The sequence below is a fragment of the Thamnophis sirtalis genome, unplaced genomic scaffold, assembly GCF_051295495.1.
Source record: "Thamnophis sirtalis isolate CommonGarterSnake01/CBP01778 unplaced genomic scaffold, rThaSir2_p1.2 scaffold_2, whole genome shotgun sequence".
NCBI classification, from domain to species: domain Eukaryota; kingdom Metazoa; phylum Chordata; class Lepidosauria; order Squamata; family Natricidae; genus Thamnophis; species Thamnophis sirtalis.
In genome coordinates this window covers 29,197,564-29,221,475 of record NW_028261382.1, presented here as the reverse complement: position 1 = coordinate 29,221,475, position 23,912 = coordinate 29,197,564, and the positions used below count along the sequence as shown (strand labels likewise).

General features: G+C 46.6%; 1 protein-coding gene across 2 annotated transcripts in view; it reads left to right on the top strand.

The window, feature by feature from the left end:
* Positions 1 to 434: 434 nt before the first annotated feature.
* SH2D3C (SH2 domain containing 3C) overlaps positions 435 to 23,912 on the top strand; it is a 43,357-nt gene continuing 19,879 nt past the window's right edge. The window contains exons 1-2 of one of the 2 annotated variants that reach the window (XM_087704619.1): positions 435 to 557; positions 12,647 to 12,686. In XM_087704619.1, the coding sequence (XP_087560745.1) occupies positions 514 to 557; positions 12,647 to 12,686 (84 nt within the window). In that variant the 5' untranslated portion in view covers positions 435 to 513. Of the gene's footprint in view, positions 558 to 12,646; positions 12,687 to 17,666; positions 17,792 to 23,912 lie in introns of those variants that run through there. The other variant, XM_087704618.1, reaches the window with a different exon arrangement.

Below are 23,912 nucleotides of genomic sequence, written 5' to 3'. Positions count from 1 at the left end.
GGAACTGGGCAGGAGATTTTTTTGTCAAAAGTTGCACACACAAAAACGAACTTGTCCTCAGCTGCCCCAGTGTAGCTGGTGCTTCCACGCTCCAATTCCGTGATCTGCGGGGTCTTCTCTTGCCCTCCTCTGACTCCAGAGATGGACTATCCAGCCTGCTGAGAAACTGTCTCACATACAGAAAGGAGGTGGGGGGTTGTGTAATCTCAGGAGAGTGGGATCCGAGAGGGTTCCAGATCCAAGCGGGACTAGGAGTAGGAATATCCTCTCAGCTCCCAAACTCCGCTGGGCTGCGCATTCCAGAGGAAGAGGGAGGGCCGGGGATTTTGGGAGGAGGAGAAACTGAGGCCCGGAGGGAGGAAGGGAGGGAGGGGCATGGATGGCCAAGGCTGGCAGTGCAAGAGGAGACGCAGCAGCTGGACGGAGGGGGGCAGCCGGTTTGGCAGAGTGTGGAGAAGATCCCCACCTCCTCCTCCTTCCCTCTGGGGTGCAACCAGGCAAGGAGAGAAGGTGATGGCTGAAGTGGGGATGCAATGCCCCAACCTGGACTCCACCAGGTAAGGCCGGCGGGATTCGTTTGGCCAGGATTTTGCGTTGGTTCACAATCTCAGGGCTGGGTTCGCTTCTTCAGGTGTTGTTCTGGAATCCCAAGTTAGGTAGACGCAGACTCACAACATCATAAGCAGAGGCCTGGCACGATTTGCAATTGTTGCGATGGTACGACAGCAATCCTGGTTTTGCCCATTGAGCTAAACTGTGTGCTGCTGCTGCTGCTTCTTCTTCCTCTTCTTCTTCTTCTTCTTCTTCTTCTTCTTCTTCTTCTTCTTCTTCTTCTTCGTCTTCTTCTTCTCCTCCTCCTCCTTCTCCTTCCTTCTTCAACATAACTCTTCTCCTCCTCCTCCTCCTCCTACCCCTTCTCCTTCCTCCTCCTCCTCCTTCTTCTTCATCTTCTTCTTCTCCTCCTCCTCTTCCCACTTCTCCTTCCTCCTCCTCCTTCTTCTCCTACCCCTTCTCCTTCAACATAACCCTTCTCCTCCTCCTCCTCCTTCCTTCTTCAACATAACTCTTCTCCTCCTCCTCCCCCTTCTCCTTCCTCCTCCTCCTCCTTCTTCTTCTGCATCTTCGTCTTCTTCTCCTCCTCCTCCTACCCCTTCTCCTTCCTCCTCCTCCTCCTTCTTCTCCTACCCCTTCTCCTTCCTTCTTCAACACAACTCTTCTTCTCCTCCTCCTCCTCCTTCTCCTCCTCCTCCCCTTCTCCTTCCTTCTTCAACATAACTCTTCTTCTTCTCCTCCTCCTCCTACCCCTTCTCCTTTCTTCCTTCCTTCCTCTTCCTCCTCCTCCTCCTTCTAACTATGGGGTGTCAAGTAAGTGACATTAGCCAGATTGTAAACCAAGGTTTGCAAGCTACAAGAGCTAGGTTCTCACCGGTTATGTTTTTTCAGGACCAAAACGGCTGGGTTTGCAGATCATGCTAACGAAGCCAGTAATCGTGGTTTACGAACCACAGGAACCAGGGTTACATGCCAGGTTCGAAATGAAAGCAAGCAAAGATTTAAAATGTTGTGGTCTCTTTTTCAGCATTTAGCTTTCCAACTTTTCAGATGCTTTTCCGCTTTTCAAATATTCAGAAAGTTTCTTGACGTCTTGGTTTTATCTCTTTAGGCCGCTGTTTTTTTTAATTATTATTATTATTTCTTTTTTTAAAAAACATGTAATTCTTCTTTTCTTTTTTTCACCCTCCTTTTTGCGTGCGTGCGTGCATGCGTATGTGTGTGTGTATACAGAGTTTAATCAAAGGACCCAATTGATTGCTTTGGGAAGAGAAACTAAGTACTCTCAAAACCGTTTGGGGTTTTCCCGTCGGCACAGAGAAAAAAGCTGTGAGGGTTTTTTTTTTCTAGAATATAAAAATAAATAGAAAAAAGTGGTGAGTTTAAAAAAAAAACACAGCCATTGAAAGAAAGAGGCAGTTGTTTTGATGGTCAAGACACAGAGCAAGGAAATTGGAAGGACCCAGTATTTTTCATCCTAATAACGATGTGTTTGAATCAAATGGATTCCTCCATAACAGCTTGCTTAGAATGCTATAGTACCTTATTTTTAACAGTGGCTAATAAAAATCGATGGCTCAGGGGCGAAGACACTGAGCTTGTCGATCAAAGCCAGCAGTTTGGCGGTTCGAATCCCTAGCACCGCGTAACGGAGTGAGCCCCCGTGACTCGTCCCAGCTTCTGCCAACCTCGCCTTTCGAAAGCACGTAAATAAATGCAAGTTGAAAAACAGGAACCACCTTTGGTGGGAAGGGAACAGTGTTCCCCGCGCCTTCGGGAGTTGAGTCATGGCGTCCACATGACCACGGAGACGTCTTCGTACAGCACTGGCTCTTCGGCTTTGAAACGGAGATGAGCACCACCCTCTAGAGTAGGGAACGACTGGCACAGATGTGCGAGGGGAACCTTGACCTCTTTGATAACATTGCAGCTGTTTCTATGACTGAAAATAGCCGAGAGATGCAGGAAATATGGCATCTTACCTTGCTCTTACTCTTGGCACTGTCTTGCAAGGTATACCTTCAAAACAACCCTGTGAGGGAGACCAGGCTCCCCCCCCCCATTGCGGGATTATAACCCTGTTTTTTTCCCCCTGTTTGAGCTCAACCCATTAACTCTCTCTCTCTCTTTTCTCTGACCTTTCCTAATATTTGGTTAGCTCTGTGTCTCAATCTGACATCCCTAAGCAGTGGGAAAATTGCAAAAATCCTAGTTCAGTCCCATTGCTTTGGGGTAGAATTCCAGCCTCGCCTCGCTGGGGACGATGGGAGGTGTATTCCAGTAGTAAGAGCTGGGAGTATACTCCTTGGGAGTCCAGTTGGGATAATTCTTCAATACTTTTATTTTCGTTCGTTCAGATAAGTTTAAAGACAAGTCGACTCCTATAAAATCAGCCTCTGGGGTTTGCAGGACAGATTTAGGCCTTCTGGCGGGGGGGGGGGGTACACAAGCCCACCCTGGTGGTCTTTTGAGCCAAAAAAGAGGATATTTTAAGAGGATATTTTAGCATCGACACATAATATTGTGCCCTAAAACAAAATGGATTGTATTTTGAAGGGCAACGTTTCAAGATTGTAAGGAAGTATCTTGGCTTAGCAGCCACGCTTGGGCTGACCCCTCCCCGGAGGGCCCATAAAATCCCCCTGCCCTTTGACCGGCCAGGAAAAAATAGTCATCTTCCTTCAAAAATTCCCACCATCCTTTCTTTGCCGAATTACCCGAGCTGGCTTTGGCGTGGGAATCCGACGCTGGCTGAAGACATCTGCAAGCAGTTAGAAAGCCATACACACACACACACACACACACACACACACACACACACACACAGACATATATATATATATATATATATATGTTCATGTATATATGAACTGCCTAATATGTAAAAACAGCCCAGGTTCAAATCCCAGTAAGGGTATGGCTAGCTGATGAGAGCTAAATAGCTTGAAATAGATCTATACTAGTCTCCCTTTATTTATTTATCAGCACAAATGCAACACACACAAACATCTTTTGGGATAGAATCAAGATCACATGAAGGTTTAATACCACTTTATAAGGCCTTGGTAAGGCCACACTTGGAATACGGCATCCAGTTTTGGTCGCCACGATGTAGAAAAGATGTGGAGACTCTAGAAAGAGTGCAGAGAAGAGCAACAAAGAGGATTAGGGGACTGGAGACTAAAACATATGAAGAACGGTTGCAGGAACTGGGTATGTCTAGTTTAATGAAAAGATGGACTAGGGGAGACATGATAGCAGCCTTCCAATATCTCAGGGGTTGCCACAAAGAAGAGGGAGTCAAGCTATTCTCCAAAGCACCTGAAAGGCAGAACAAGAAGCAATGGGTGGAAACTAATCAAGGAGAGAAACAACTTAGAACTGAGGAGAAATTTCCTGACAGTGAGAACAATTAATCAGTGGAACAACTTGCCTCCGGAAGTTGTGAATGCTCCATCACTGGGAGTCTTTAAGAAGATGTTGCATAGCCATTTGTCTGAAGTGGTGTAGGGTTTCCTGCCTAGGCAGGGGGTTGGACTGGAAGATCTCCAAGGTCCCTTCCAACTCTGCTGTCGTATTGTATTATATTAACAAATGCGGCAAGAAAAGTTGTAAACTTGCTTAACAAATGTTTCACTTAGCAGCATCCATTTTGGGACACAACTGCGGTCCTAACTTGAAGGCTGTCTGTCTATGTATTTAATGTAAAGGTTAAAAAAAACATAGATTATTTGGAACTTTAATTCTTTATCTTTTCCTTGCATGGGAGTCTGGGGATGGAAGATTTGAGGAAGGGTTGGTTCAGCAAGACTTAAGATGAGAAGTTAGGAAGGAGGTTGGGGGGTCTTAAGGGATCTGCAGCTGGGAGATTTCTGCTTTTTTTAGATTTAGTCCCCGGTTGCTCTCAAAATTCTTGGTTTCCTGCCCAGAATCCCCTCACCCTCCCGCCAGATTTGCAACCCTGAAAGAATTTTTCTCACGGTCCCCTCTCCCCCTCACCCCATCCGCCGACCCTTCGGCTCCCAAGCCCGTCTTCGTTTGATACTCTGGGCTGGGTGGAAAACTTTACGGGCAACTGGGGTGGGGTAGAGGCTCCAAAAAAGGCCCATCGAGCTCGGGATGAGGTGATAGCGGCAAACAAAATTGAGGGGTGTGGGTGAGAAAAAGAGCCCTTAGGGGTTTTTTTTGGGGGGGGGCGAGATCACGAAGGTCTCCCTTGTGCTTTGCAGATCGGTTCCCACGCTTCCGATGTTCTTTGGCAGCTGCAAACGTTTTGCAACCTGCTTCAACTCTTATCCACCAAACTCAACAGGGCATTTTGAAATGCTTAGCATGCAAAGCGAATCTGGCCTTTCGTGACAGGAAGAGAGGGGGGGGGGATAAACCATGGTTAGCGAAAAACCAGGATATCGTTGTCTACAAACTGGCGCTTCCCTCCGGCTCCCCCCTCCCTTCCCCCTGTGGTTGGGCTGGCAGAAGAGGCTCTCATAATTTAAGCATTTCGCCTCTGAATGAGTCACCGTTTTGGGTCTCCTGCAAAGGCTCAGCAAAGAGGCATATAAAATCTGAAAAAGGCCCTTGGGCAAGGAGAAGAAGACAGGTCTTTGTGGATGGTGGCCTCCCCTTCCCTCCAGGGCAGATTCGATTAACAGAGTTGGAAGGGACCTTGTAGGTCATCTAGTCCAACCCCCTGCTCAAGCAGGAGACTCTACACCATTTCTGACAGATGGTAGTCCAGTCTCTTCTGAAAGCCTCCAGTGAGGAAGCTCCGTGAAGCGGAATATAAGTCTAAGCGCTATGGCTGTGGCTGTCAATGCACAGGCTGTATCGAGGGTAGGCACAAATGCCCATTTCAGCAAACCATGGCTTAAGTATGATGAATGGCCTCCATTGAAAGACCTCTGGTAGCTCTTAAGATACATTTTGGTATGTATCCATCAATGAATATTTCCTCTTGTTTTGAGCTGCCTTGCTTTCTAGTTAAGAATACATGGAAAGTTTTTTCAGCAAAGTTTTTTTCCCCCTTGTGCCTTGAAAAACTAAACAATGACATCATCACATTAACAGAGTCCTGGTGGGATATTTTGCTCATAATTATGTATCACCGATTGTGCTATTTTCAAGCCTCGGCATTCATCTCTTCCTATGGAGAATTCCGAGCATGAATCTGCTTAACAGAGTTGGAAGGGACCTTTTAGGTCATCTAGTCCAACCCCACACCCCGCCCAAGCAGGAAACCCTACACAAAATGCCTCGCTTAACAACAGAAAGTTTGGACTCGATTGTGGTTGTCAGTCGACGACTTATCTGTATTGTTCCAAAAATAATATGAATCTCTCCTGGGCGTTATTTCATTCATATGGCTTGAATGCAGTGATTATATAGAAGCAAAATTGGTCTGTTCTTGTTTTTGAGGCAATTCTAAAAAAAACAAAAAACGATACGGACATAGATTAAGAGATTAACAAAGTTGGAAGGGACCTTGGAGGTCATTTAGTCCAACCCCCTTCACTCAAGCAGGAGAACCTACACCATTTCTGACAAACGGCAATCCAGTCTCTTCTTGGAAGCCTCCAGGGATGAAGTTCCCACAACTTCTGAAGGCAACTTCTGTTCCATGGGTTGATTGTTCTCACTGTCAGGAAATTCCTCCTTATTTCTACATTGAATCTCTCCTTGTTCAGTTTCCATCCATTATTTCTACTCTGGTCTTTGGGTGCCTTGGAAAATAGCTCGACCCCCTCCTCTCTGTGGCAGCCCCTCAGATATTGGAAGATGCTATCATGTCTCCCCCTGGTCCTTCTCTAGACTAGCCATGCCCAGTTCCTGCAACCATTCATCATGTGTTTTAGCCTCCAATCCCCTCATGGTTGCTCTTCTCTGCATTCTTTCTAGAGTCTCAGCTTCCTTTTTTTATAGTGTGGTGACCGAAACTGGATGCCGTACTCTAGGTGTGGTCTTAGATAGACTGCCTCTGAATGTGGAGGCTCTAAAGGAGCTAATGGCTGGCGTGAGCTAGCAGCCGCAGGGTTAGGATAGTTGGGTTCATCTTCACCATTGTTCTAAAACATTTTGCTATTATTATTTTCTTGCTATTTTACTATCGATCCGTGTATTTTTAGCGAGAACGATGGGGACACAGAGCAGAAAAATACACGTCCTTTCCTAAGAGGAATTATTGCTATAGTAATCATTAAAATAACATGGGCTGAGATCATTCCTCCAATGAAGGTGGTGTGCTGAATATTTAAACAGCTGGTGCATTGCCAGCCTTCCAATTCGAACCAGTCTCCCAATTTATCTCCCGCATCCACAAGGTTAGGTTGCCTAACTTTGGACTCAGTTTACCACTCTGGCCAAAACCAGATGAAGGAAGATCCTTAAGGTTTGGGGGGGGGGGGTTTCCTTCACTTATTAGAAGAAAAAGGATGTCAAATGTTCCTTTGCTGGAACTGCAATTCTCTTCTCCCCCCCCCCCCTTTCCTTCTTCGTTTATAGCCTGACGAATTGAGTTGCAAAAGTCATTTGCTGGATTGTATTCAAGAGGGCAGAAGGGATGGCTGGTCGGTTTCAGACAGAGAGACTGGGAGCAAAGAATATAAATTAGCTGATAAGCTGAGGATAGAAGGGAGAGGTTAAGGGAAGATTAGAATAGACTAGGCTAGATTAGGCTAGATTAGATTATAGATTGGATTAGGACTATGGACATAGAATAGAATAAAATAGGATAGGATAGAAAATGGAATGGAATGGAAAGAATGGAATGGAATAGAATAGAATAAGAATGGAGTGGAGTGGAATGGAATTAGAATAGAATAGAGAATAGAAATCAGAATGGAATAGAATATAGAATGGAATGGAATAGAATAGAATATAGAATGGAATAGAATAGAATAAAAAATAGAATGGAATGGGATGGAAGATAGAAATGGAATGGAATCGAATATAATAGAATGGAATTAGAATAGAATGCAGAATGGAATGGAGTGGAATAGAATAGAATATAGAATGGAAGAATAGAATATAGAGTGGGATGGGATGGGATGGAATAGAATAGAATATAGAATGGAATGGGATGGAATAGAATAGAATATAGAATGGGATAGAATAGAAAATAGGATGGGATGGGACGGAAGATAGAAAATGGAGTGGAATGGAATAGAGTAGAATAGAATAAGAATAGAGAATAGAAATCAGAATGGAATAGAATATAGAATGGAATGGAATTGAATAGAATGGAATTAGAATAGAATGTAGAATGGAATGGAGTGGAATAGAATAGAATATAGAATGGAATAGAAAATAGAATGGGATGGAATAGAATAGTATAGAATATAAAATGGGATGGGATGGAAGATAGAAAATGGAATGGAATAGAGTAGAGTAGAATAGAATAGAAGAAGAATAGAAGAAGAATAGAATAAAATGGAATGGAATGGAATATAGAATGGAATGGGATGGGATGGAAGATAGAAAATGGAATGGAATAGAGTAGAGTAGAATAGAATAAGAATAGAAAATAGAAATCAGAATAGAATATAAAATGGAATGGAATAGAATAGAATATAGAATGGAATGGGATGGAAGATAGAAAATGGAATGGAATTGAATCGAATACAGAATACAGAAAAGAATACAGAAGAGAAATCAGAAGAGAAGAAGAGGTAGTCCTTGACTTACAACAGTTCATTAAGTGACCATTCAAAGTTACAACATCAATGAAAAACGTTCCTGATGACCCCTTTTCACACTCGTGACTGTTCCACCCTCCCCATGCTTGCGTGATCAAAATTCAGACTGTTGTAAACTGTCTCATGTTTACAACGGTCACAGTGTGCCAGGATCATGTGGTCCCCTTTTGTGACTTCCTTTCACAACAGTCAATGGATAAATGTGATTCAGAGACAGATTAACTGAGTTGGAAGGGACCTTGTAGGTCATCTAGTCTAACCCCCCTCGCCCAAGTAAGAGACCCTGCACCATTTCTGACAGTGGGCAGTCCAGTCTCTTCTTGAAAGCCTCCAGGGATGAAGCTCCCACAACGTCTGAAGGCAACTTCTCTTCCTTTGAATGTAGAATAACAGAGTTGGAAGGGACCTTGTAGGTCATCTAGTCCAACCCCCAGCCCAAGCAGGTGACCCAACACCATTTCTGACTGAAGGCAGCCCAGCCGCTTCTTGAAAGCCTCCAGTGATGAAGCTCCCACAACTTCTGAAAGCAACTTCTGTTCCACGAGTTGATTGTTCTCATTGTCAGAAAGATTTCTCCTTGTTTCTAAGTTGAATTTCTCCTTGTTTAGTTGGTGACTGCTTTGTTTTGGTAGCTGTCCCGATTCATTTAACAACTGTGTTACTAGCTTATCAGCTGAAATGAATCACTTAACAACTGTGGCAGGAAAGTGGCAAAACTCATTTAACCAACATAATTTTTCTCGTTTAACAACGTATATTTTGTGGTCGTAAGTCAAGGTCTACGTGTATTTTATTTGGCCAAATGTGATAGACACACAAGGAATTTTGTCTCCAGTGCCATCAGCTCTCATTGTACATGCAGAGTATTAATAATTATTATACCAAAACAATAATAATAACAATAATGATAGTGATAATAGGAGGCAGTGGAACAGATGAGAAGGACAAAAGTAATACCATCATACTACATGGACAAAGAGACATATGGATAAATAAATGTAAATATATTTCAATTTATGTTTCAACATACTTAGAGAAGGGGAGACATTTACAAGCAGAAAGAAGAATGTTGAACTCAGATGGGAGGCTGAGTGGAGCCGACAGAGAAGGGCCACGGATAAAAGAAAATTAGTTAGGCTGTAAAAAGTTTCCTGCCCCAGAAAAAAATCTAACCTGCACTGTGGGCAGGAAAAATATGCCCTAATATTTAGCCACATCCTACTTCTTGATGGAGAAATCAGCCTAAAGGGGAAGAGGATGAAGACTAACCATTTCCAGCACAGGAAGCCCGCCTGGCTGCTGACCCCGAGACCCTCCCGGCTATTTTCGTCCCTCTTCTCCAGCCCCACCATTTCCGTCCTTGCAAGATGGGCCTTGGTGTTCCTGCCGTGCGTGGGGGAAACAGATGGGGCGGGGAAGCAGCGAGGAAATGGGTGGGTGCGCCCATCGATGTAATCCTCGTTTCCTCTCCGGTCCTGGGGGACAGGCAAGGGAAACAAACACGTGTTGAATCAAAGCAAAAAAGACACACACCCCCTCACACATACACACCATTGTCATGGCCAAACAGCACAGCACAGCTGTTTACAAAGATTTTAAAGGCGCCCGCAGCCAAAAAAATAAAAGCCAACACAATCCTAAATTGCGTTAACAGAGGGAGACAATCAAGATCATGGGAGGTACTAATCCTACTCTATAAAGCCTTAGTAAGGCCACACCTAGGATACTACATCTAGTTTTGGTCACCACACAATAAAAAAGAGGTTGAAACTCTAGAAAGAGTGCAGAGAAGAGCAACCAGGATGATGAAAGGACTGGAGGCTCAAACATATGAAGAACAGTTGCAGGAACTGGGCATGGATCCTCTAGGGAAGAGAAGGACCAGGGGAGACAGCATCTTCCAATATTTGAGGGGCTGCCACAGAGAGGGGGGGGTTGAGCTATTCTCCAAAGCACCCGAAGGACAGACGAGGAATAATGGATGGAAACTGACCAAGGAGAGATTCAACCTGGAAATAAGGAGGTATTTCCTGACAGTGAGAACAATCAACCCATGGAACAGAAGTTGCCTTCAGAAGTTGTGGGAGCTTCATCCCTGGAGGCTTCCAAGAAGAGACTGGACAGCCATTTGTCAGAAATGGTGTAGGTTCTCCTGCTTGAGTGGAGGGGGTTGGACTAAATGACCTCCAAGGTCCCTTCCAGCTCTGTTAATCTCTTAATCTATGTCCGTATCGTTTTTTTGTTTTTGTTTTAGAATTGTCTCAAAAACAAGAACCAACTTTGCTTCTATATAATCACTGCATTCAAGCCATATGGATGAAATAACGCCCGGGAGAGGTTCATATTATTTTTGGAACAATACAGACAAGTCCTCAACTTACAACCACAATCAAGTCCAAACTTTAAGTTGTTAAGCGAGGCATTTTGTGTAGGGTTTCCTGCTTGGGTGTGTGGGGGGGGGTTGGACTAGATGACCTACAAGGTCCCTTCCAACTCTGTTAAGCAGATTAATGCTTGGAATTCTCCATAGGAATAGATGAATGCCGAGGCTTGAAAATAGCACAATCGGTGATACATAATTATGAGCAAAATATCCCACCAGGACTCTGTTAATGTGATGATGTCATTGTTTAGTTTTTCAAGGCACAAAGGGGGGAAAAACTTTGCTGAAAAAACTTTCCATGTATTCTTAACTAGAAAGCAAGGCAGCTCAAAACAAGAGGAAATATTCATTGATGGATACATACCAAAATGTATCTAAGAGCTATCAGAGGTCATTCAAAGGAGGCCATTCATCATGCTTAAGCCATGGTTTGCTGAAATGTACATTTGTGCCTACCCTCGATTCAGCCTGTGCATTGGCAGCCACAGCCATAGCGCTTAGACGTATATCCCGCTTCACGGCGCTTTACATCCCTCTCTAAGCGGTTTACAGAGTCAGCATTTTGCCCCCAACAATTTGGGTCCTCATTTGACCGACCTCAGATGGACGGAAAGTGAGTCAACCTGGTGCCGGTCAGGATCGAACTGCTGGCATTGGGCAGAGTTAGCCTGCAATACTGCATTCTAACCACTGCGCCAACACAGCTGATAGATAGATAGATAGATAGATAGATAGATAGATAGATAGATAGATAGATAGATAGATAGATGATAAATATACAGTAGATAGATAAATAGAGAGAGAGAGAGAGATTGATTGATATAGATGGATGGATGGATGGATGGATGGATGGATGGATGGATGGATGGATGGATGGATGGATGGATGGATGGATGGATGGACGGACGGACAGATAGGCAGACAGACAGACAGACAGACAGACAGACAGACAGATAATGGATAGATAGAGATAGATAGATAGAGATAAATAGAGAGAGAGAGATAAATAGATAGATAGATGATAGATAGATAGATAGATAGATAGATAGATAGATAGATAGATAGATAGAGATAGAGATAAATGGATGGATAGAGAGAGAGAGATAAATAGATAGATAGATAGATAGATAGATAGATAGATAGATAGATAGATAGATAGATGGATAGATAAATGGATAGATAGACAGACAGACAGACAGACAGATAGATATAAATAGAGATAGAGAGATAGAGATAGAGATAGATAAATGGATAGATAAATGGATAGATAGATAGAGATGAACAGAGATAGATAGATAGATAGATAGATAGATAGATAGATAGATAGATAGATAGATAGATAGATAGATAGATGGAGATAGATAGATAGATAGATAGATAGATAGATAGATGATAGATAGATAGATAGATAGATAGATAGATAGATAGATAGATAGATAGATAGATAGATAGATAGATGATAGATGGAGATAGATAGATAGATAGATAGATAGATAGATAGATAGATAGATAGATAGATAGATAGATAGATAGATAGATAGATAGATAGATAGATAGATAGATGATAGATAGATAGATATGGATGGATGGATGGATGGATGGATGGATGGATGGATGGATGGATGGATGATACCATAGATAAACAGACAGACAGAGACAGACACACCCTGGTTTAGACACCATGGCACTAAACCAGGTCAGTCTAGAAAGCTCTGAGGACCCCTTTCAAAGGAACAGGTGCAGGTAGCCAGTGATGAGCTTTCAAAGAGAGGTGGTGATGAGGCAGGTGGCATATAATTTTAATAAGTAACATAAATAAAGTGTTGTCTAAACAAGATTTTTCAATATTCAAAAGCAGGTAAGTGTCACAGTCACACATTTTGTCTCCTGCAAACTGTAGCCTGTCAGTTTCCAGTGGGCTTATTTTAGCAATATTTCTAATCCTTCGCCGAAGCTTCTGCTAAATTGCTGGTATTTTGACTGATTTCTGCCCTTTTCTAACAATGCTTTCTATTTGTAGGCATCCTGATGGATTAGGATCTTCGAGCGAATACGTTAAGGTAGGGAAACCATCTCTCTTTCCTTTCTCCTCTTTTGGTTACCCTCCGATTATAAGGGATATGAATCTTATTGAGGCCCCCAAAATGTGTTCCTTGCAAGAATTGAGCCTTAGATGCTCGCACCTCATTTCTTCAGCTTAAAAATATTTTGCGTTTTAAGACCCACTTGGGAGATTTTAACCCGTCACGATAGACAGCAAGATGTGCCCTCATGCACTATTTGGCTGAATAGATGTGTCCTGACCTAGGCTTCCCTCAAAAGCCCGAAGCAGATTCCTGGTCCCGATAAAACCCCTTTTGTTAAAACGAATGTGAATTCCTCTCGTTCCCATTCAGCAAAGGCCTGGTAAACAGTCTTTCAAAGGAGTATTTATGACCACAGATCTTATCTAGCTTGGAAAGCTGCCATGTAAATATTTTCCAAACGCAGTGCAGTGCAAGGAAAGGCTGGGCACAGAGTCTCCGAGATTCACGGACAGATCTTCACACTCCTGAAACGAATCTAACAGCCAACCGAACAAATTGTTTCCTGCAAAAGCCCCCTCCCCTTTTGCTCCTCTTTTATTTCCTATGGGAGGGGCTATTCATCGTCCACCTGTGGCTTTACTCCCAAGTTGACCCCTGTTCTTTAGCTGTTACTCTACTGTGAATTCTGCTCATTCACATCCAGCAAAGTCTTTTGAGGGAGGATTTACAGTCACAGACCTTATCTGGCTTGGAGAGCTGCCAGGCCGATATCTGCAAAAGTTGGCAAGGAGTCTCGGAGAGTCACGAACCAATGAAGCAAACTAATTGCCTCCTGCAAACTCCACTCCCCTTTCACTCTTCTTTTGTTTCCTCTGGGAGGGGCCATTCATCGTCCACCTGTGGCCTTCCTCCCAAGTCAACCCCTGTTCTTTATCTATTCCCTCCGTCTGGCAATTCTGCGCATGCGCACACTGGGAACAGGCTCCAGCTGTTCTTCTGCCTCACTGATGTCTGACTCTGAAGGCAGCTGATAACTGGCATACGGCCCTGGCCTCCTCTCTGCCTTATCAGAGCCTTCCCCAGGCTCCAGGACTGGCCCAGGTTCCTCCCCAACCTCCTCACTGTCCGAATCTGCCGCCAGCTCTGTTGGCAGGCCACAACAATATGTTTGCTGATTCTGTGAGGGTCACAATAACCACAACAATTCAGGCCACAGAGCCACAATCCTGACTGAAGGATGACAGAGGAGCCATATATTTTTCAGAAGGAAACAAGGGCAGGGTGGGAATGAGGATGGCAGATAGGAAATGCTGATTATTGCAAAGAGAGGAACCGAAAACCGGGCAAATCTGTGCGGAGATAAAATGGATGCAACCTAGCCGAAAGCCAGTTTCTTTTGCAGCTGGTTCCTACAAAGGGCACCAAAATAAATTTTCAGCGGGCATAGACGGCTTCTGCCTCTGGATAGGAAGGCGCCATGCTCGGAGGCTGCCAAGCGTCAAGCAGAAGGTGAGAATTCCTCTCAAACCACTTGAGTCCCTGCCAAACATTCTTGCTGACTGACATTGCCTTCCAACGCAGCTGCCACCTGGGTCCCCCCAAATGAGATGCTAAAAAGCATCTCTGCTTTTTAGCAAGGGAGAAGCAAAGTGTTGTGTCCCGCTGGCAGCCAGTGGGGCTGGAAACGGAGTCGGACAGTGAGGAGGTTGGGGAGGAACATGGGCCAGTCCTCGGGGCTGGGGAATGCTCTGACAAGGGCTCTGCGTCGGAGGCAGAGAGGGAGCTGGACAGCAGTGAGGCAGAGGAACAGCTGGAGCCTGCTCCCAGTGTGCACATGCACAGAGCTGCCAGAAAACAAGAAGAACTAAGAAAGCAGGGTTGACTTAAGAGTAGAGTCAAACCTTGGAGGTGATTGGCCCCTCCCAGAGGAAACAAAAGAGGAGCGAATGGGGAGGGGGCTTTTGCAGGAAACAATTCGTTCCTTCGGTCGTTTCAAGAGTGGAAAGTTCTGTTTGGGCCTATAAGAGACTATGTGCCAAGTTTTGCCTTGCCCTGCGTTTGCAAACTTAGTGATTTGGCAGCTCTCCAAGCGAGATAAGGTTCGTGTGGATAAATATTCCTTTGAAAGACTGTTTGCTAAAGCCTTGCTGACTGGGAATGAGAGGAATTCACAGTTGTATAAATAAAAGGGGTTTTGCCGGGAACCAAGACTCCACTTTTTAAGGAAGCCTGGGTCAAAAGGGCTGAGGGAACATGGCCGTTGCCCTGAGGAGCAGAGGGTCACTCTGCAGAGTTAAAAAAAAATGCCAAAAAGCTTGGAAGGGGATGATGGATGGCTCAGGCTGAGCCTACCCCCTAATGGGACACAGATGGCCCTGGGATATTAGGCAAGGAAATTTACAATTTCAATTTAAATGGGAAGGATAGCCAGCCATTTGCAAGCCGGACATTGGGAACGAAACCCCCAAAGCAACGGAGGGAAATGGCGGTGCTTAAAGAAGCTAAGTTATGCATAGCATTTTTTCCAGCCATGGTGCTGGAGAAGACTCCTGCAAGTCCCTTGGACTGCAAGGCCATTCAACCGGTCAGTCCTAGAGGAGGTCAACCCTGACTGTTCTCTAGAACAGTGTTTCTCAACCTTGGTAACTTGAAGATGTCCGGACTTCAACTCCCAGAATTCCCCAGCCAGCAAATGCCAGCACTGCTCTAGAAGGCCAGATCCTGAAGAGGAAACTCAAAGACTTTGGCCACCTAAGGAGAAGGAAGAAAGACTCCCTGGGGAAGAGCCTCATGCTGGGAACGATAGAGGGCAAAAGAAGAAGGGGACGGCAGAGAAGGAGGTGGATGGATGGAGTCCGGAGGATGGTAGAGGACAGGAAGGCCTGGAGGAAGGTTGTCCATGGGGTCGCGATGGGTTGGACATGCAACTAACAACAAAAGAAATAATCCTCAGGATTCATGAGAAGTAATTCCAAATATTTTGTGCGGCCCAAGGAGGAAGACAGCCACAAAAGTCCCACGCCTTTGGAAGTGGCAGGTGGATAAAAGGGTTTTCCGTCTTGTTGGCTGGAACAAGCCATAGATTAAACAGAGGTTGTTCCACTCTTTGTAGCCCACCTCCCTCCCCTTCCCCAAAATATGAGTTTTACTGAATTTTGTACACAGAGGTTAAACTTCCGTGGTGGCAGTTTAGACACTAAGCAGGGCAGAAACAGGATTTTATCATCCACCCATCAGCCAGCTGATAAAAGCTGTGTGAAAACATAAAGGTAATGGTGCCCCTCACACATTTGTACTCGCCATTCCCGACTCTAGGGGGCGCTGCTAATTTTCCTTTCAAAGCCTAAGAGCCAGCGCTGCCCGAAGAGGTCTCTGTGGTCATGTAGCCGGCATGACTCACCGCCGAAGGCGCACGGAACGCGTTTCCCTTCCCACCAAAGGTGGTTCCTATTTTTCTACTTGCATTTTAAAGGTGCTTTCGAACGGCTAGGTTGGCAGAAGCTGGGACAAGTCACGGGAGCTCATTCCGTTAGGCGGCGCTAGGGATTCGAACCACCAAACTGCTGACCTTTTCTGATCGACAAGCTCAGCATCTTCAGCCTTTTAGATGCTGAAGTTTTGGGGATGGGAGTAATAAAAAAATATTCTGATTTTAAATTGGGCTCTGATCCCATAATCCTGATTTCTGTCCTGTTTCAAATGCTCATCATCCGTTCCCCCCAAAAGAACCATGAAGAGTCGTTGAACTGCGGTGCGCCCATCGCTGCATCTGGCTGAGGATGATGGGTATTAACAGCCCCCACCCGGCTTCAGAAAACTTGGAAAGAAAGACGCACGCCTATGCATAGCTTGTCCAGTTGGGCCACAAGCCCTAATTGAACATTGGGGCAGAATGTGCCAGAGGCTGGAAATACTAAAAAAACCCTGCTTGGAGAGATTAAAAATTATCTTTAATGCACCATTGTCCAGAATCAGCCAAGGTCAAACCTAGGATAAATTCAGCATTAAGTTAAATGCCTGGCAGTAGGTGAAGGATTTAAAGATTGCAGTCGCCGTTGCCAAAGCCCTAGCCAGTTCTGCAGCCGCTCCAAATCGGGCGCGACTCACTTAACAACCACACTGCTTAGCAATGGAAATCTGGGCCCCGATTTGTGGTCATAAGTCAAGGATTACCCACAGTGTTGACAAATTACTTGTCCCAGCTTCTGCCAACCTAGCAGTTCAAAAGCAGGTAAAAAATGTAAGTAGAAAAATAGGGGCCACCTTTGGTGGGAAGGGAACAGCATTCCGTGCACCTTCGGCGTTGAGTCATGCCGGCCACATGACCACAGAGACGTCTTTGGACAGCGCTGGCTCTTCGGCTTTGAAACGGGGATGAGCACCGCCCCCTAGAGTCGGGAACGACTAGCATGTATGAGCGAGAGGAACCTTTAAAGACAAATTTATGGAGGTAAGAAGTTGCTTTATATCCACATGGATGCTTTCTGGAGCCCGCAGCCAGATTTAATCCCCAACCAGGACTGCCTTTTAGACACCGGTGGTGGGTTTTGGCCACGGCGAGATCTTGCCCCAGCACCAACCTTCCCGTGACCAAGCTTCTCCAATCCAAGTTTCTCCGGCTGCAAATATCTGGTTTAAGAGCAGGGAGGTTGTGTGAATGCATTTGAGTCTGGGAGAGGCAGAGGGAGGTCAACCCTCTGATGGGCACCAGGGGGGGTCAAGGGCAGGTGGGAAACAACCCCCCCCCAAAAGTGGGGGATGTGACTGAGGTAGGGTTTTATTTATTTTTTTTGGGGGGGGGAGATGCAAGACAAGAAGCAGCAGGGATAACGAGCCCAGTTTGGGCTCCAGGTGAAGGGATGCTGGGGTGGGGTGGGGTGGGGGTAGGGGACCCCCGGCTGCCCGCCACCACCCCCGGCGCCCCCCTCCCCATCCTTAGGCTCCGCCCCCGCCCCGCCCCCGCCGAAGGATGAGGTAATGTGGGAAGCAGCTGAAGTGAAAGCGCCGCGGCTGCAGAAGCGGCATCTCCAGCCGGGGTGCCCGCGCCGGACGGAGCCATGACCGACCGCTGCAGCCTTTGGAGCGCCTTGTCGGCCGCCGCTTGCTGCTTCTACCGCGGCTCCTTCATGCAAGTGCAGGTGAGGCGGGGAAGGGGCAGGCGTGGGGGAACCCCCCCCCCACTGCCCGGCGCAGGGCAATCCAAGGGCTGGAAGGTGGCTTTCTTGCGCGCGCCCCCACCCCTCCCCGCTTGCCTTGGCACAGAATTGGGGAAGGGGCTGCTGCTGCTGCGGATGAATGGATGGATGGGGAAGAGAGGGGCGGGGGTCGCGGGAGCATGCCGCCCTCCTCCAAAGGTCCGCCGGGGCTCGCTTTCTCTTTGTGTTCCTGCAGGAGCCGGCAGCCCCGGAATCCGGAGGAGCCTGGGTGGGGAGGGGGCGTCGCGCCGGAGCCGCTGGGTAGGTGGGTGGGCGGCCGGGCGGAGACTTCCATCCCGCGGAGGGGGATTCCCCGCTTCCCAGGCGAGCTGGAAAGGCAGAGAGTAATTTGGGGAAGGGGAGCGGAGTGGAGAAATCGCATCTCCCACCCGTGTTTGGGATCCAGGTGGAAGCAGCGCACCTTGGGGAGGGTGGGGGGTGTCTCTCCTTTGGGAGGTAGGGAGGGGGGGCTTTTATTTCTGGATGGGGTGGGGTGGGTTCATTCTTGGAAGGAAGAGGGGAGGGCGCTGAGTCCCTGCCCCTTGGTCAGCATCTTTCGGCATGTGGAAAAAACCCACCCACCCACTGGGTAAAAACCGGCTGCCTTCAGTCATCTCCAGCCTGAAGGGCCCAGACTACATCCCCCATCCTCCCCAGCCAGCAGAGAGGTAATGCTGGAAGAAGGTGGGGTTTCCCCCCCCCCCTAACCTCAGCCACCTGCTTGGCCTTCCAGAAGGCGAGGGAGTGAAAAAAAAGTGAGAAGGGGAAAAAGGGGGAGGGTGATTTGGGTTACAGAAGCAGGTAGGAGGGAAACACATACATATATACCAAAGTGTACACACACACACACACACACACACCCCGCTCCTCTTACTTCTGTGCAGAAATATGAGGTGGGTGGGGCAGTCCCCCCCCCTCCTGTCATCCTGTCTATGGCGGAAGTGTCATCTCTCTCTCTCTTTCTCTCTCTCTCTCTCTTTCTCTCTCTCTCTCTCTCTGGACAAGGTCTGGTTGCAGAGATCAAAGGTCAGGACTCCAATCTCCCCCACCCCAGGGCAGCCGAGATTGATGCTTACCCCATACACACCCACACCAGCCCCCAGCCCCTTTCTTTCTCCTGGCTGCAGGGGAAGAGGAGAAATTCGCCCTCTGGAAGGATTTACAAGCAGGGACAAGAATCATAAAGGGACAGAAAGAAAAGAGGGGATAGATAGGTGGGACTACAGTTCCCATGCTCACTCAGCGATGGGAGTTGTGGGCCTTGCGTCTTCGGAAGGACCTGAAGCCTGCAAGCTATGAAAGAGAAATCCATTCCTCCATCCATTCTATCTATCCCACTTATCCATTCTATCATACAGAGATTTGGCGCATGAGCCCCTTAAAAGAGGGGGGGAAAGAATTAAGGCAGTAGACCGATTGGGAAGAACAGAAAAGATTGTGTGAGTTCAACACAGAGGAAACCCCTGTGTGTGTGTGTGTGTGTGTGTGTGTGTGTGTGTGTCCCAATCCATCATTTGCCTATGATGTCATTGCCAATGCAGGACTCCGAAATTTGCATCTTGCCATCACTCAGCTGGGCTGCAGTTCATCCTCCGTTGAATGATAGCTGTCTCTTTCTCCTTTTAACGCCCTGGTTTTCCGTTTTGTGTCCCTTCTTTCCTCGGGGGGGGGGGTCTAGAAGGGGATTTCGGCTCCCAACGGCACTCCCCACTATTGCACACCCATATGTCCCTCTCCTTCAAAGGGGGGGCTCCGGTTCAGGTAGAACCTCCCCTGCAAGGGAAGAGATGCTTGAAAGAAAGAAAGAAAGAAAGAAAGAAAGAAAGAAAGAAAGAAAGAAAGAAAGAAAGAAAGAAAGAAAGAAAGAAAGAAAGAAAGAAAGAATCATCATTTAAGGTTGCAATCAACAGCAAGGAGGGAAATGATTTTCTACACCCACTTCTTTCCTGACTTTGGCGTTTTCTTAGTCATGCTAGGCCAATGTGTGAAAGTAGCCGAGTGGGAATTAGCCGGCATGATACCATCCAGATTTTTAAAAAGGGGAGATTACTGAAAGGAGCAAATAAACCTGGTTTAACTAGGAGGGGCCGTCAAAAGCAGGATGGGGGCAGTTGAAGGGAGCCCATCGGAACTGTCCGTGGTGCTTAAATGTGTTTTATAAAACCAGCTAAGTTGGGAAATTAAAAGAGTTTGCTGGAGATTTGGAGGACTTGAAGAAGATGGTTTGGCTCAACCTCCGTGGAGTTTCCACTGAGTTAAGGGTTTGCATGGATGCATCTCCTTGGAAATAGTTATGGAAACCTCTTCTTCTGGGTTTGTTTCCCCCCCCCGCCCCCCAGTTCTAAGGTTTGGGAATTTTGTTTGTCAATCTCCCCTTGAAGTATTAAAAGGTAAAGGTTCCCCTCGCACATATGTGCTAGCCGTTCCCAGCTCTAGGGGGCGGTGCTCATCTCTGTTTCAAAGGCAAAGAGTCAGCGCTGTCCGAAGACGTCTCCGTGGTCATGTGGCCGGCATGACTCAATGCTTGAAGGCGCATGGAACGCTGTTCCCTTCCCACCAAAGATGGTTCCTATTTTTCTACTTGCATTTTTTAATGTGTTTTCGAACTGCTAGGCTGGCAGAAGCCGGGACAAGTCATGGGAGCTCACTCTGTTTACATGGCACTAGAGATTTGAACCGCCGAACTGCCAACCTTTCTGATGGACAAGCTCAGAAAAGAAGGAATCGATGAAGGTGTGGCAGGGAAGAGAGAAATAAAATTTCTCCTGGATTATTCTTTTGCTGACAGTGGAAAGGAACTGGGCTACCACCTATAATATTTTCATTATTTTGCTACTTTTTTGGCTTCTTGGCTTAGAATCTCAGCAGGAGAAGGTTGGAATCTCAGCAGGAGAAGGTTTCACAACCTACAAATCTGGTTGATGTTTTATTTAGGAGAATAGGTACAATCTCAGGTATTCACGCAAACCGTCTTTGAGGTTAGAGAAATAGGAGATAATAGGTTTTTGGCTGCTTCTCTTCACGCAGGCATTCGTCATGCCGTGGTGAAGGATTCTGGGTTCAGATTCAGCCCCCGTTTTCTTCCATTCTTGGCATTTCTCTCTGGGAAGCTTATAGCCATCCCACGTTGATCACATCGGAAAATAGGCTGTTCCCGCTCATCTGCTCCACATCTAACCATCCGCTGTCCTTGAAGTCAATCCAGATTCGATCTTGGGAGCCCCTTGATTTCTTCCATTTTATTCATCAGGCAATTCAGATGCTGATTTGCTTGGGAAGAATTTTATTCCGACTTTTTATGTCCTCCTGAAAGGTGGACGGTTTGATATTTACCAGGTTTAAAACTGGATATTTGCCATTTCCCCCACCCATCCCCCTTCTTTAACAAGCCACTTTCCAACTCGGCTTGTCGGAAGCCAGTTGGGAAAGTCGCAAATGACACCGACACAAGTACATGTCGAACGCCCAAAATGTCAGTCATGTAAGCTGTGGGGTGTGATGCTGGGATGGCCATAAGCGCGAGGACCTGCTGCAAGTCGCTTTTAGCTTGCAACTGTTCATTTAGTGACCGTTGTAAGTCGAGGATTAAGTGTAGAGCTCCCATTAGAACAACGTATCCCTCTTCTTTATTTTATTTTTTGCATCCTCTCGCTTTCCTCTCTGCAGTCAGAGATTGGGGTCTCAGAGCCCCACCCACATAATTGCAGGATGGGGGGTCCCGTTTTAAACATTGGGACCTCTGGGATCAGCTGGGATCCCTCTGTGTGCCGATACCTCCAACAGTCGTGGGTGATGTGGATTACGAATAGATTGGTCGAAGCTTTATTTCCCAAACTGGATTCTCACAGACATGGGCCGCACCTATCCGGAGCGACACGCCGGGGACATGCCCCCCCCCCAACTCCTCGGCTCTCCACCTGTTCTTGGAGTGGGGGTGGGGACAGAGCTATCTTCTTTGCACACATCAAATGTGTCTGGTCGCCCGCCTTGATGAACTCTGCGTGAATGAGACTTGGTGTGTATGGGTGTGTTTTAGCTAACAGCAGCATCCTTGCCTCTCTCCACCAATGGCAGCGCAGCCGGTCTTTGAAACAATTACATCATTGGCAGCCAATGGGAAGCCAGGGACGGGATGCAGCATTTAAGAGCAGGGGAAGGGATGGAGAAAGAGAGAAAGAGGGAGAGGGAGAGAGAGAGAGAGAGAGAGAAAGAGAGAGAGGGAGATACACATGTTTGGGACACATTAAAAAGCAAGCCCTCTTTCTCTAGCTGAACTTCCATGGGAGTCATTTAATCAAAGGGATTTTGAACCCCTGGCCTGGGTCAAAGGCAGTTGGGCCCCGTGGAGCTGAGACATGACATCATTGCCTCCCCCCCCCCCCGCAACCAGGAGAGGCTGGGGAGAAATGGAGAGGGTGGGATTGTATGCTTAAGGCTCAGGTGTTGACCAGCTAGGCAAAACTCATCATTATGCAGAAAGGTTTCCTATCTAAATCTGTCCTCATTATTCATTACCCCAGCGGGCTTTGCCCACAGAGGGGATTTAACCCTTTGTGGAAGGCAGCCAGTTTGTTGAAAGCTTTCTCCCTCCACGACTCCAAGAAAGCTGGACCTGACATTTCTTCCTCTCGTTTTGCTCCCCATAACCACTCCCCATGGGGGAAGGGATGGCACAACCTCCGCCCTCCCCCGATTAAATCCGTCCTTTCCAGGTTGGCACCCGGCATACGAAAGCAGTGGCGTTATTATCACTTGAAGTGTTGGCGCTGCTTTATAATACCCTGGAGAAGACCACACACCCAGTTTTTGGCTGCCAGGATAGATAGATAGATAGATAGATAGATAGATAGATAGATAGATAGATAGATAGATAGATAGATAGATAGATAGATAGATAGATAGATAGATAGATATATATATATATAGAGAGAGAGAGAGAGAGAGAGAGAGAGAGGGAGGGATAAAGATAGATAGATATAGATAGATAGAGATAGAGATAGAGATAGAGAGAGACACAGACAGACTCTGGAAAGAGTGCAGAGAAGAGCAACCAGGATGATTACAGGGGAAACATAGGAAGGACAGTAGCGGGTTTGTTTAGTAGTTTAACTAGGCAAGTCAGGGGATGCGGTAACTCAGTGGCTAAGATGCTAATCGTCGATCGGAAAAGTTGGCAGTTTGAATCCCTAGCACCACATAATGGAGTGAGCTCCCGTGACTTGTCCCAGCTTTTGCCAACCTAGCAGTTCGAAAGCACATAAAAAATGCAAGTGGAAAAATAGGAGCCACCTTTGGTGGAAAGGGAACAGCGTTCCGTGCGCCTTCGGTGTTGAGTCATGCCGGCCACATGATCACGGAGATGTCTTCGAACAGCGCTGGCTCTTCAGCTTTGAAGCGGAGATGAGCACCGCCCCCTAGAGTCGGGAACGACTAGCACATATGTGCAAGGGGAACTTTTACCTTTAGTAGTTTAACTCAATTAACTCAGCCTTTGACATAAGTGACATCAAGTTGGCCATGTCCATCCAATCACATGACCACCAAGCCACGCCCACCCAGCCAATGGTTAGGCAATCCATATTAGTGGTCTGCAGGATTTAAAACTATGAATTTAGTGGTCCCTGAGGAGATTAAAAAGGTTGGGGACCCCCGGTTTAGAGTTTTGCTGCTTGAGCAGTGGGGTTGGACTGGAAGACCTCCAAGGTCCCTTCCAGCTCTATTCTGATTGATTGAGCTTGCACTGCCAATGTCACAAGATGCCCATATTTTCATCCGCAGAGATTAGGACTGGGTGTAGCGTCTGTCAAGTAGCTTGGACAGTGACAATAATTGCTCCAAAGCCTTCCAGAATCCGGGGTGAGTTTAAATTGGCTTGGCTTGGTCCAGCATCTTAAAGCTTCCCCACAGGGATTGGAGTAGTAGGAAAAAATAGAAGGGGAAGAACTTTGCGTGTGCTCAGCATTCTCTCTCTCTCTCTCTTTCTCTCTGTCTTTTTCTTTTTTTCTCTTCCTTCCTTTCTTTCTTTCTCTCTCCCTGTCTCCCTTTCTCTCTCTCTGTCTTTCTT